At 35.6% G+C, this 10643-nt stretch overlaps 2 protein-coding genes and 1 pseudogene across 3 annotated transcripts; 2 read left to right on the top strand and 1 right to left on the bottom strand.

Moving 5' to 3' along the window:
- The first annotated feature begins 5 nt into the window (after window positions 1-5).
- LOC149557788 (uncharacterized) lies at window positions 6-4151 on the top strand. Its single transcript, XM_089832283.1, has 11 exons — window positions 6-152; window positions 257-314; window positions 488-606; window positions 744-860; window positions 955-1024; window positions 1176-1448; window positions 1532-1628; window positions 3298-3432; window positions 3569-3635; window positions 3708-3785; window positions 3883-4151. The coding sequence occupies exons 3-11, from the start codon at window positions 507-509 to the stop codon at window positions 4026-4028; spliced, it is 1083 nt and encodes a 360-aa protein (XP_089688409.1). The 5' UTR covers window positions 6-152; window positions 257-314; window positions 488-506; the 3' UTR covers window positions 4029-4151.
- LOC149557789 (leucoanthocyanidin reductase pseudogene) lies at window positions 1637-3015 on the bottom strand (annotated as a pseudogene). Its single transcript, XR_016352422.1, has 3 exons — window positions 2752-3015; window positions 2177-2311; window positions 1637-2094 (listed from the first exon to the last, which is right to left on the bottom strand). The product of XR_016352422.1 is annotated as a leucoanthocyanidin reductase pseudogene (transcript).
- A 3515-nt stretch (window positions 4152-7666) lies between the features above and the next one.
- On the top strand, window positions 7667-8750 carry LOC149557790 (ubiquitin carboxyl-terminal hydrolase 23-like). The gene is made up of 3 exons (XM_089832287.1): window positions 7667-7683; window positions 8003-8329; window positions 8477-8750. Exons 1-3 carry the CDS (start codon window positions 7681-7683, stop codon window positions 8579-8581), a joined length of 435 nt encoding a protein of 144 aa, XP_089688413.1. The 5' UTR covers window positions 7667-7680; the 3' UTR covers window positions 8582-8750.
- Window positions 8751-10643: the final 1893 nt, after the last annotated feature.

Here is a 10643-nt window from a genome sequence, read left to right on the forward strand (position 1 = left end):
ATTTAGCAGACACCGATGACCCGATCGGTTCGACTAAAAAGTTGCTAAAGAAAATTGGCAGAGAAATTCTACATTTGGCAACCATAAAGCCTACTACTCAGGAAATAAGAGAAAGGGGAGCTGAATTGATGCACACCTCTGAAACCTTAAAAGTAAGTATTAATGAAATTTTTAATTATAACAAGAGTTCAATAATGGTTTTTATGTTATGCTCTTTTATGGCATTAATTAAATTATGGATGCATTGTCTTTACAGAGTTTTTTGCGTGATTTCGAGCCCTGTTCCCATGATGAGGGTGCTACAGGTGGTTCAGGTAGATCGCATGTTCCATTCCCCACTTCTATTTTCCACTGAATATATATAGGAATGATCATAATCATTGACAATACATGCTCGAACAATCCTTTTTTTAATGCTCTAACAATCTTGTCCATGCTAGTCCACACGTTCTATATTTATGCATGCTTTAACAATTTTATTCTTTAGCTTCACATCATTGAATCCTATGATGACGCTGCCTCCATCCAGGACAACCACAAATCTCTTTCCGACTGTTGAGTTAGCAACATGCAGCTTACAGGCATCGATTGTTGCACCATCTGTTGGTACACAAATCCCTCTTTTTGTCTCTTATGACAGCAACAAACAATTTTTTTTTTACAACTTTTTAACATCAATTATCATTTGTTCTTTTATACTTCGTGACAAAGACTTATGAAACTTATGAAACTTTTTGCAATAGGAGTTGCAGCATCATTTCCTGGATGTTCCTATGTTCCTAGTACGGGAACGGTGAAGGAAGTCACATTGATCGTCAGCGACGATGAAGGCATTCCATTAAAAGTAGCCAAAGTTCCAAGTACTTTAAAGTTATTATTATTCTATAGTGATATAATAGTAATTTAGTTTTTGATCACTCTTCATTGACTAATGATCCCATGATTGTTTTGTAGGGAATGATCTTTTTTGGAGAAAACTTGGTGATGAGTGTTTGCGAATATTTGGGCCCACCATGCATACCTGGTGGAACATCATATCCTAACTAAAACCCCAAACCACTATTTTGATTTCATATCATTGCTATAATAGTTTTCCTTTTCATCCATTTCTTGAACTATATTAAAGGTAGCTTCACTTCATTTATGAGTCTAACATGTTTTATTTTACTTAAAAGGTGGAATAACCAACGCAAATTGTTGAAGGATGATCTTATAGAGAGCATGACCCAACTCTTTGGACCTCATGCATTCGAGAGAAACAAGCTTCTTGAAAAAGCTGGTTTATGTTTGAAGTATATTAGGGACCGGTACAGAAAAAATTTATGGGATAACCCCAGGTACAAGTGTTCGCCCTATGTTCCTGAGGCTGAGTGGCAGGCTCTGATTTTGGATGGAAAGTATAAAGCTGACAAGAAAAATAATATTACACCAGTGGAGAGTACAACAAGGTATGTGATACTGTTGAGAATCTAATTATGTACTAATTAACCTCCATATTTATACTATCTAACATATTTCAAACTTTTCATAGATTGCTTGACACATCAAAGGCAACAAAGGCAAGACTAGAAAAGCACGGGACACACAAGCTCGGCTCTGGTGGTTTTTCGAAACTTCAAGCAAGAGTTGTAAGTATTAGTAAATGAAAATTTGTATCAAATTTTTTATATAATGTGATGGGAAATGCTAGGACTCCTTTATTTAGCTCATCAATTATAAATAGCTCAATAGAATATAATAACAGTAGTGGATTTTCATATTCAATATAAACAATTCAGCAATTGAAGTCAGACTCTATAATCTAGATTAGTGAAGATTCCTTCATTTACTAATATGACATTATTTAAAATCTCACCCTTGATGTTTCCATCTCCATAGATTTCAAACTGATCTTGGGGAGGAGCAAGCTCAGAGGGATAGGTATGATAAAAGTAAGGCCACCCAGCAATAGAATTGCAGCAGATATAAGTGTATGGAATGTTGGATGCCTCAATTGCCCTCCTAACAACTCTCTTTTTTTTTGTAAAAGCTTAGCCCTGGTTCTACTGGATTGCCTCTGTCTATATCATGCCCAAATTCCGAAGGAAGAAACCTCTGCATCAAAGTTCAACAATTCTTAAGTCTATTACAGTTAACAAGCATTCATGGTAATAATGTTAGGGTCCTATGTTCTGACCTTAATAGTGCCAATTTCTTTAATGGCGTCTACAATCTTAAGCTGATCTGTAAGTTGACCACCGCCCACAATTGAAATAACAATATCAATGCCTTGCATGGCCTTTACCATTGAATTATGATCACTTAAATCTCCCTGCAGAACACCCATTATAATAGACATGCACATTAATAAGACCCATTACAGAGCATGTAGACATTAATAAAACCCATTACAACACAAATTTTTACAATTATAATATAGCTCATGATCCCAACCAAATTAAACTCATTGATAAGGAGATCACTGACCGAACACCCCTTCTTAACATAATTTCTAAATACCCAACTTCACAACAAGACAGTCAAACATGATTATTTGTGAGATGACCGCTATCTAACAATTTAGCAAACAACTGCAATAGTAGTTACCATGAACAAACAAGCAAAGCTTAATCATATATTCTAAACCTATATGACCAATCAAAACAATCTACAGTCTGTAAAATCAATATTTTAAACAAGTACACACACTTTACAACTGTGCCATACATATCTACCACAAAATCTTAGTTATGAACAGAGCTGGTGACATACATAGACAATGTTAACACCAGAATCTTTCAATTCATGGAGGCACTTTTCTTTGGCAGAATCATGGGCAGTGATGGGTCTAATGAGAGCATAGGTAGAATGGCCTGCATTTACAGCTGCAAGAGCAACAAAGTGACCAATATAACCAGTGGCTCCAATCACTAATATTTTACTTTTCTCTTCGTTCACAAAATCCTCATATGAAGAAATCTCACAAATGGAGGCCATGGTTGAGACTGAATTTTCCTCCAATAGTTGAGAATAAAGGCAGTGATGAATGAGGGAATGCAACGGCACTTGCAGCCATTTTTATTTCGAAAGAGCTGAACTAACTCTTACCCAACTTAAGAATTTGGAGAAAATATGTTGGTACAAGCAAAGCATACAAACACGCAACATTTATATAGTAGATTGCTCCATCAAAACTGCTCAATTTTTCTCCTATTATATTGCGATGGATATAGATGATTTGCTATTGATATTTTAACTACCCTCCATTGGTTGATGAAACAATGCAAGTAAAATTCACCATACCACGCAAAAATGCAGGGCTCAGAGTTCAAGAGATGCCTCACAAAAGAGGATAAGAGAATTGGCTTCCAACAAGGCTATAGAGTCGTGGCTGAACAACTACGAGTTGAAATCAGTGTGGAAGGTTCTAATAATGATGCATCTGAGCCACAGGTAAATAAGCTAAATGAAATTTATTTCAAATTGAATACTTTACCAATTAGCCTATTTGATGTTAAGTTCCAATATAAAGTGAGTATATCTGTTTTAAGCAAGCAATGATAACAGTGCGTAGGATGTTGGAATGCAGCCTGACAATCCTTCTACACAATCTGTGGATGCTGAAGGTTCGCATGATGTGCATCCCAGTGGTGGAGGTATACATTTGCTATTAAATTTTAAATATGTAATTGCAATTGGTGTTTGGATTAAAGTAACATTTTGTATAGTAGTTGTAGAGGATCGAGGGGTCGATGTTCATGACCGCATTGACGTTGAGTCCAGACAAAATGATGTGGTCAGATCAGGTAAAGAGCGCCACAGTTATGTTATTTAAAATAATTAAATACTTGTAACAATTATAATAAATTATTTTTAATTTAACTCTTTTATTTGTTATTGCAGAGGACCCCCCTTTGCAACAGCATAAGAATTTGAGATCATCAAGAACAGAGAATAGAACAACTGATGAGGAGGGAATTGATGATGACACTAATGCTCCTCTTAGAGCTTACATAGAAAAAAGAAATAGAAAGAAAAAAAAGAAATGATTGTCATCTACATACCTTAATTGATAATTACTGAATTTTATGTCTCAATGAATTTAATTATGTGCTAATGAATGTTCATGAATTATGTGTTAATGCAAAATATTGATGAATGTTGCATGTTAACGAATCTAATGTGTTAATGAATGTTATCATGTAATATTGATTGAATGTTACATTTTGTTAATGGTTGAAAGAATGAATGAATGTTAGATGTTAACGGGGAATGTAGAGTGATGTTAGGGGGAGGGGGGTGGGGCCAAATGAGCTTCCACCTTCACGTGGTTGGCCCTATTTAGTAGAGAATATTAAACTATTCTCGAAACAAAGTGAAGCTCAATAAGATACTAACAATAGGTAGAAACAAGAAGCAATAACAAGCTCCTTCTAGAACATAACTCTTGCCAATTATTGCTATCTTCCCCACACTAGGAATCTCCATCATATTCTCGTATGCCTGCAACAAAATTAGATTAACTAACCAAAAATAACTCATATTTTCATACTTCTCCATGCTTGGAATATAATCACCTTGTTTAGCCTTCCCTTGGCTCTTCATCTCCATTGTCTTCTCATCCTTCTCTTTGCACCTTGAGACCTCTACTGCTGTCTGCAACATGTCTTCACACCCTTGCCATTTGCCTTGGTATACCAACTCCTGGTTGGTGGTTGTTCTATCCGATTTAGTCATCATTGTCTTTGTGAATTTTCTTTGTCCAACTTTCAATGGACACCATATAGAACCAATCAATATCATATCTGCTTCTCCATGCCTTGTTTCTTTGCTATTTACATCAGCATTTGTACTTTTCATCTTTGTTCCAATCATCTCCTTTCCCTCAAGCCCTTCAAGACCTGATCTTTTTCTGTCTTCATCAGCATCCTTTCTCTTTACCTCTACTACAACCTTTTGAACCTTTTTGGTGTTAGGTTCTCCTTGCTCTTCAACACTTTATTGCTGCTCATTTGTTATTTGTCCTTCAAATGGACAACTTGTCTTCATATCATCCTTTTCTAGATTCTTTTCCTCAACCTCATTCTCATTAGTTGTTTGCTTCAAAGCATCATCCTTTTTTATCAAAACATCTTCCATTGCTTCACCATGTTCCTCTTTTCTTAGGAACCTTTCCCTCTCAAAGATAGTGGTAACAAGATACAAGGAGAGAAAAAAGTTTTTGACACTTGGAAGGAATAGAAGCAGTTAATTTTTTGAGTCCTCCTTCTGTCACAAATGAAATGAGTACATGGATTGATGATGATTATGAGATTGTTCTTACTGCATCTCAACATCATACATTGAGGATGACATAGTGGGGATTGAATTTAGGGGTCATCATTTAGATTATGTGAAGCTGCTTGGAGATAAGGATGTTGACCAAAATTATCCTTCACCTTTTAAAAAGTACATGACATTGACTAGCATGTCAGTGTTTGTGCATGAGAAGAGTAATATTTCTAATGCCAGTCAATCAAAAAATACATTGTGTGTCAAATCTAATCACCTTGAGGAAGATAGACAAAGAGATGTGATAGTGAAGGATAGGAACAAGTAGGTGAGAAAATGTTTTGATGAAACTATGGCAAGCGAAGAACAAGGGAAATTAAGGGATCGTGCTGAAGATGTTGAAAGAGCTCTATGATATCTAGGCATGCCAAGATGATAGCTTCATAAGAAAGAGAGAAGTTGCAGAAAATTAAATAGGAGAGATTGTTCAGACTAAGTATTGTAAATCAAATATTGCTCCAAGAACTTCACTCACATTTACCTTGTCAAAAATCTCAACATATAGCATTGAATTCCTTTAAGGATGAGGTAACAAGACAGTAAGCAAGAATAGATCAACAACTATATATCGTAGGACCTTGGATTGATATAAGCGAAAAAATGATAAGTTGATAGGTGTTCATGAAAACATAAAAAATAGAAAATCAAGGTGTAGGAACAAAACACTTCAAGGAACCAAAAGACAAAGGAAGAAATGATAAAGTGGACAACCTAGCTGAGACCTATGACCTGAAACGTTGTCCAGAGAAATCAAACAAGGAAAGTTTGGAAGAAGAGAGATTTGACTTCAGAAACAAGCTGGATAACTTTCAGCTTGTTAATAATCCCTTATTTGAGGTTAGAGCTAATGTTTGATGTTCCCTTATATGACTCCTAAGGGTCTGTGACTAAATCCTTATATTTTAAATCACAATAAACTTCTTTCTATTATTACTTATACTCAATTCTTTATTTTGCCACAAATAAATGTTAGGTATTAATAACAATATTTTTTCGGGGTAGATATATCAATGCAATTGTGCATGTATCTTGATGTTATGTACAAGTAATATCACCCATGCTTTTGATATATTCTTTAATTCACTGCTAGAGAGGTGCAACTGATCTTTGGTAAAGAATATAGACGAACAATATGCAAATGTCTTTTTAAGTAGTTCTGATATCTTCAATCAAACTTTGATAACCAAAAACACTTCCAATAATGATGGAAATGACTTTGTGAAATTTCCCAATCCAATCAATATCAAAGACTAAACAAGGATTATATATATTGAAGTTGGAAGTATAGTGATAGTCAACTAAATGACCTAATGTCATAGATCCTGACGATCTAATGTTGATTACTGATTTGCAATAAGTATCATTAGAATTTTTGTAGAGCAATTTGCAAGACCAAGTAATCACTGTTACAAATTTATCATAATGTAAAAGTGATATGTACCATACTGGTCTGAAGTTATTCACTGTATCTGATATCTACCTTATTGAAATGTGATATGATTGATTCTGTTTGGTTTGTAAAGACGTTGGATATTTATTTGATCTCAATCTGATATAATATCTTTGTAATGGTGATGACCCAATGATGGGTGATCTGTACTGTTGCAATTTCTAATGTAACTCTTGTTACTTATGTGATATATATGTCATTATTCCTGATCTTAATCATTGTACTCATGGGATCTGGCTTTCTAATGTCTAGTGGATTACTACCACTTATGTCTGTATAGAATATAAAGTAATCTTCTGTCTGAATAATGTCCTTGGACTGGTTATTGATGCCTTTTTAATATCATTTGAAGAATTGCAACTCTTCATTGCATCTTTTAGTATTTGGCTCCTCTGTCATTATTGCACCCTTTTGGATAACTAATCTGTGATTAGTATTTGTGATCAGCATGATATAATTTAAAGAGAAAACACTTACATTTTAGTATCAAGCTTGTTTTATGAATGAATGGAGAAAAACTAGCGACATATCCATTTCAGCTTTTTTTTTTTTACTGTTAGTATTTGGTTATTAGAACATAACTATACATCCTTGTGAATTGGAGTTTTAGCAAAGATTTAATATTATTTTGATTTCTTTCTTATTGTAGCAAAGGTTATGGAGGCCCTGAACATTCCAAGAGGTGCCCGGCGTGTGCTTTTTTGAACACCTAATACTGACAGGTATTTTAAGTTTTAATAATATGGATCTGTATAATTCTAGTTTTAATACAATCTTATTGCAGGTTGATAGATTTTCTTAACAAGTTTTCAAAGTGTTTTCTGTAAAGTCATTGTTCACTCCAATTCAATCATCCTGACTTTTAGCTGCAGGTGCCTTGCCTTTGGTCAAGCATAAAGCTTTCGTTAGGCCCATGTAATATGGTGGGTAATTTTTTGGGTTTCTCCTTACCAATGAAAACTTTGATGTGACCCTTACTGTATGCTTTTTCCATGCATAACATAAATAAAAAACTAGCAATACTACATTGATGTGCAATGGGTACACAATGGGTAAAAAGATGTTAGAAAATGATTGATTATGGTGTTCTTGTTCATGATGGCGGGAGCACACATTCTAGTCATTATTTCTGCTTTTTTAAGTCACTTAAACCTTTCAAAATTATTTTTATGCTGGGAACTCTAGGTTATAGTCTTAGAAAAGTATTTTATTCATTAACAATTGCTTTAATCTAGCTTGTAGGTGAAGTGCACACAATGTTCTTATTGCTCAAATAAATTTGATCCTTTCTTAGATTTGAGCCTAGAGATCATTCGAGCAGATTCCTTGTTGAAAGCATTATCCCATTACATGGCAGTGGAGCAGTTAGATGGGGGTGTGAAAAGAGATCAATGTGAACGATGCAAAGTAAAAGTGAAGGCTCTAGAACAACTCAAAATTGATAAAGCACCACATGTTCTTGCAATTCATCTCAAGCGCTTCAGTGTAGTTGGATCTGGAAGAAAAATTGACAAAAAAGTAGACCTTGGTTGTACGTTGGATCTCAAACCATTTGTTAGCAGTTCACATGTAAGTAGCCCTTACAATATTATTTACCAGTGGATCACAATTTCAATGGAATCTAATAATATAGTTTTTGTAATATCTACTGGTTTTTTAATAAATATTGCACATTTGAATGATATTCTAGTTTCTCTGTCTATTGATCAATCACAGGAGGGCAATTTTAAGAACACTCTTTATGGTGTTCTTGTTCATGATGGCTGGAGCACACATTCTGGCCATTACTTCTGCTTTATTCATTCATCCACAGGCATCTAGCATGCTTTAGATGATAATTAGGTATACATTTGCTACAGTTGTGAAGACATGTTTAATTTTGTGGAGCAAGCTCATTATAATTTGTGTATAACAGGATACACAAAAGAACTACAATTTTATGTTGAACCTTTTCTTTATATGGTAACACTAATTATACTGAAGTTGCTTAGACTGATTGAAGTTATTCTTATGACATTTTGTACTCTAGGTCTATTCAGTCAGTGAGAAAAGTGTGCTTTCCTAGAAAGCTTACATGCTATTCTATATATGATATAAGAAAACTAGCAATCAAATAGCAGGTGGGTCTGAATCTCAGTATAATGGCTCTAAACTAAAGAAGAGGGTGTCATTGAACATTGGACATCTAAAGGAAAACCACTTACAAGATTCATATGCCCCCCAGGTGACAGAAAACATGCATTCTTTCCAAATGACAACAATCTCTTTTAGTGTTGCAGGTGTAAACAAGATATCCCAACAGGTAGAAAATTTGTCAAATGTCAATTTCATTTTAGAAAGTCTAGAAAAGAACACAAGTTCTGGCCAGTCATGCAGTAAATCCAGATCATCAGTAAATCATGATGCATCATGCTTGTGGCAGGGTCGTTGTGGCGGCAACGCGAGCTGCCTCGTCGCAAGCATGATGCACCATGATCTGCTGATGATCTGGATTTACTGCATGACTGGCCAGAACTTGTGTTCTTTTCTAGACTTTTTGAAATGAAATTGACATTTGACAAATTTTCTCCCTGTTGGGATATCTTGTTTACACCTGCAACACTAAAAGAGATTGTTGTCGTTTGGAAAGAATGCATGTTTTCTGTCACCTGGGGGGCATATGAATTCATATGCCCCATGATGCATCATGCTTGTGGCAGGGCCACTGTGGCGGCGATGGCAGTTGGCGTCGCTGCCACAGTGGCCCCGCTATATTGCTAACCGCGGACGTCGCAATTGCGACGTCTGCCCATGCATTGCGATGAAATGTGTGTCACATGCATAGCGACACCGTCACAATTCCTGACTTTGCATCACAATTGTGACACATTTGGAAACATTGTGACGGCTAGCAATGTCGACACCAGTGCTACTGCGCCGCTAGCACCGTCGTGTCCCTATCGCAATTTTCCAAGGTCGTCGCAAGTGCAACGCCCACGGAAGAACTGGAAAGGCTCTCACCTCAGCGAACCTGTGGGCAGATGCCGATGCCACCCCGTCGCAATGCATGGGGAAGACGTCGAAATTGCGACGAGAGCCGTGCCGGGTTAGAATGGTGAAATTGCAACGGATAGGCATCGAAATTGTGACGTTTAAGGATAGACGTCATAATTTGTGCCTAAAAAACAACAACGTCTACTACCATCATAGTGGCAACACATAGTCGTCGCAATTGTGACACTTAGCCGTCGCAAATCGATGCCAAATGTATTAGTGTTGTAAAATTTGATGATGTATGGCTTTGGCACAAGAGGTTATGTCATGTTAATTTTTATAACTTGGTTAGTATCAATAACATGAAGAAAGTTAGAGGTTTTCCTAAGTTGAAGAAACCTGATAATGTAATGTGTAAACAATGTTAGTTAGGCAAAATGACAAAGTCAAGTCTTAAGAGTAAAACTTATACCTCTAAAGGAATAATGGAGATTGTTCATACTGACTTGTGTGGACCAATTGAAGTGCAAAGCTACAAGGGAGATAAACACATAATGTTATTTGTTGATGACTACTCTAGGATGATGATAGTTATGTTTTTGAAACATAAATCTAATGCTTTTCAAATGTTTAAGTAGTACTTAGCAAGAGTTGAGAAAGAAATAGGTAAGAGTTTGAAATGTTTGAGATCAGATAGAGGAGGAGAATTCACATCAAATGAATTTGAGATGTTTTGTAATGACAGAGGAATCAAAAGATAGACATCTACCCCTAGAACCCCTCCACAAAATGGAATAGCTAAAAAAAGAAACAAATCTATAATGGATTGTGCTACACTCATGATGGAGAAGAATGTTGCTTTGAAATACTAGAGAGAAGTTGTAAGTACAATTGTCTATACCTTGAACCA

The sequence above is a fragment of the Cupressus sempervirens genome, chromosome 5 (genome assembly GCF_028749045.1).
Source record: "Cupressus sempervirens isolate cs-2001-9-10 chromosome 5, ASM2874904v1, whole genome shotgun sequence".
Taxonomy (NCBI): domain Eukaryota; kingdom Viridiplantae; phylum Streptophyta; class Pinopsida; order Cupressales; family Cupressaceae; genus Cupressus; species Cupressus sempervirens.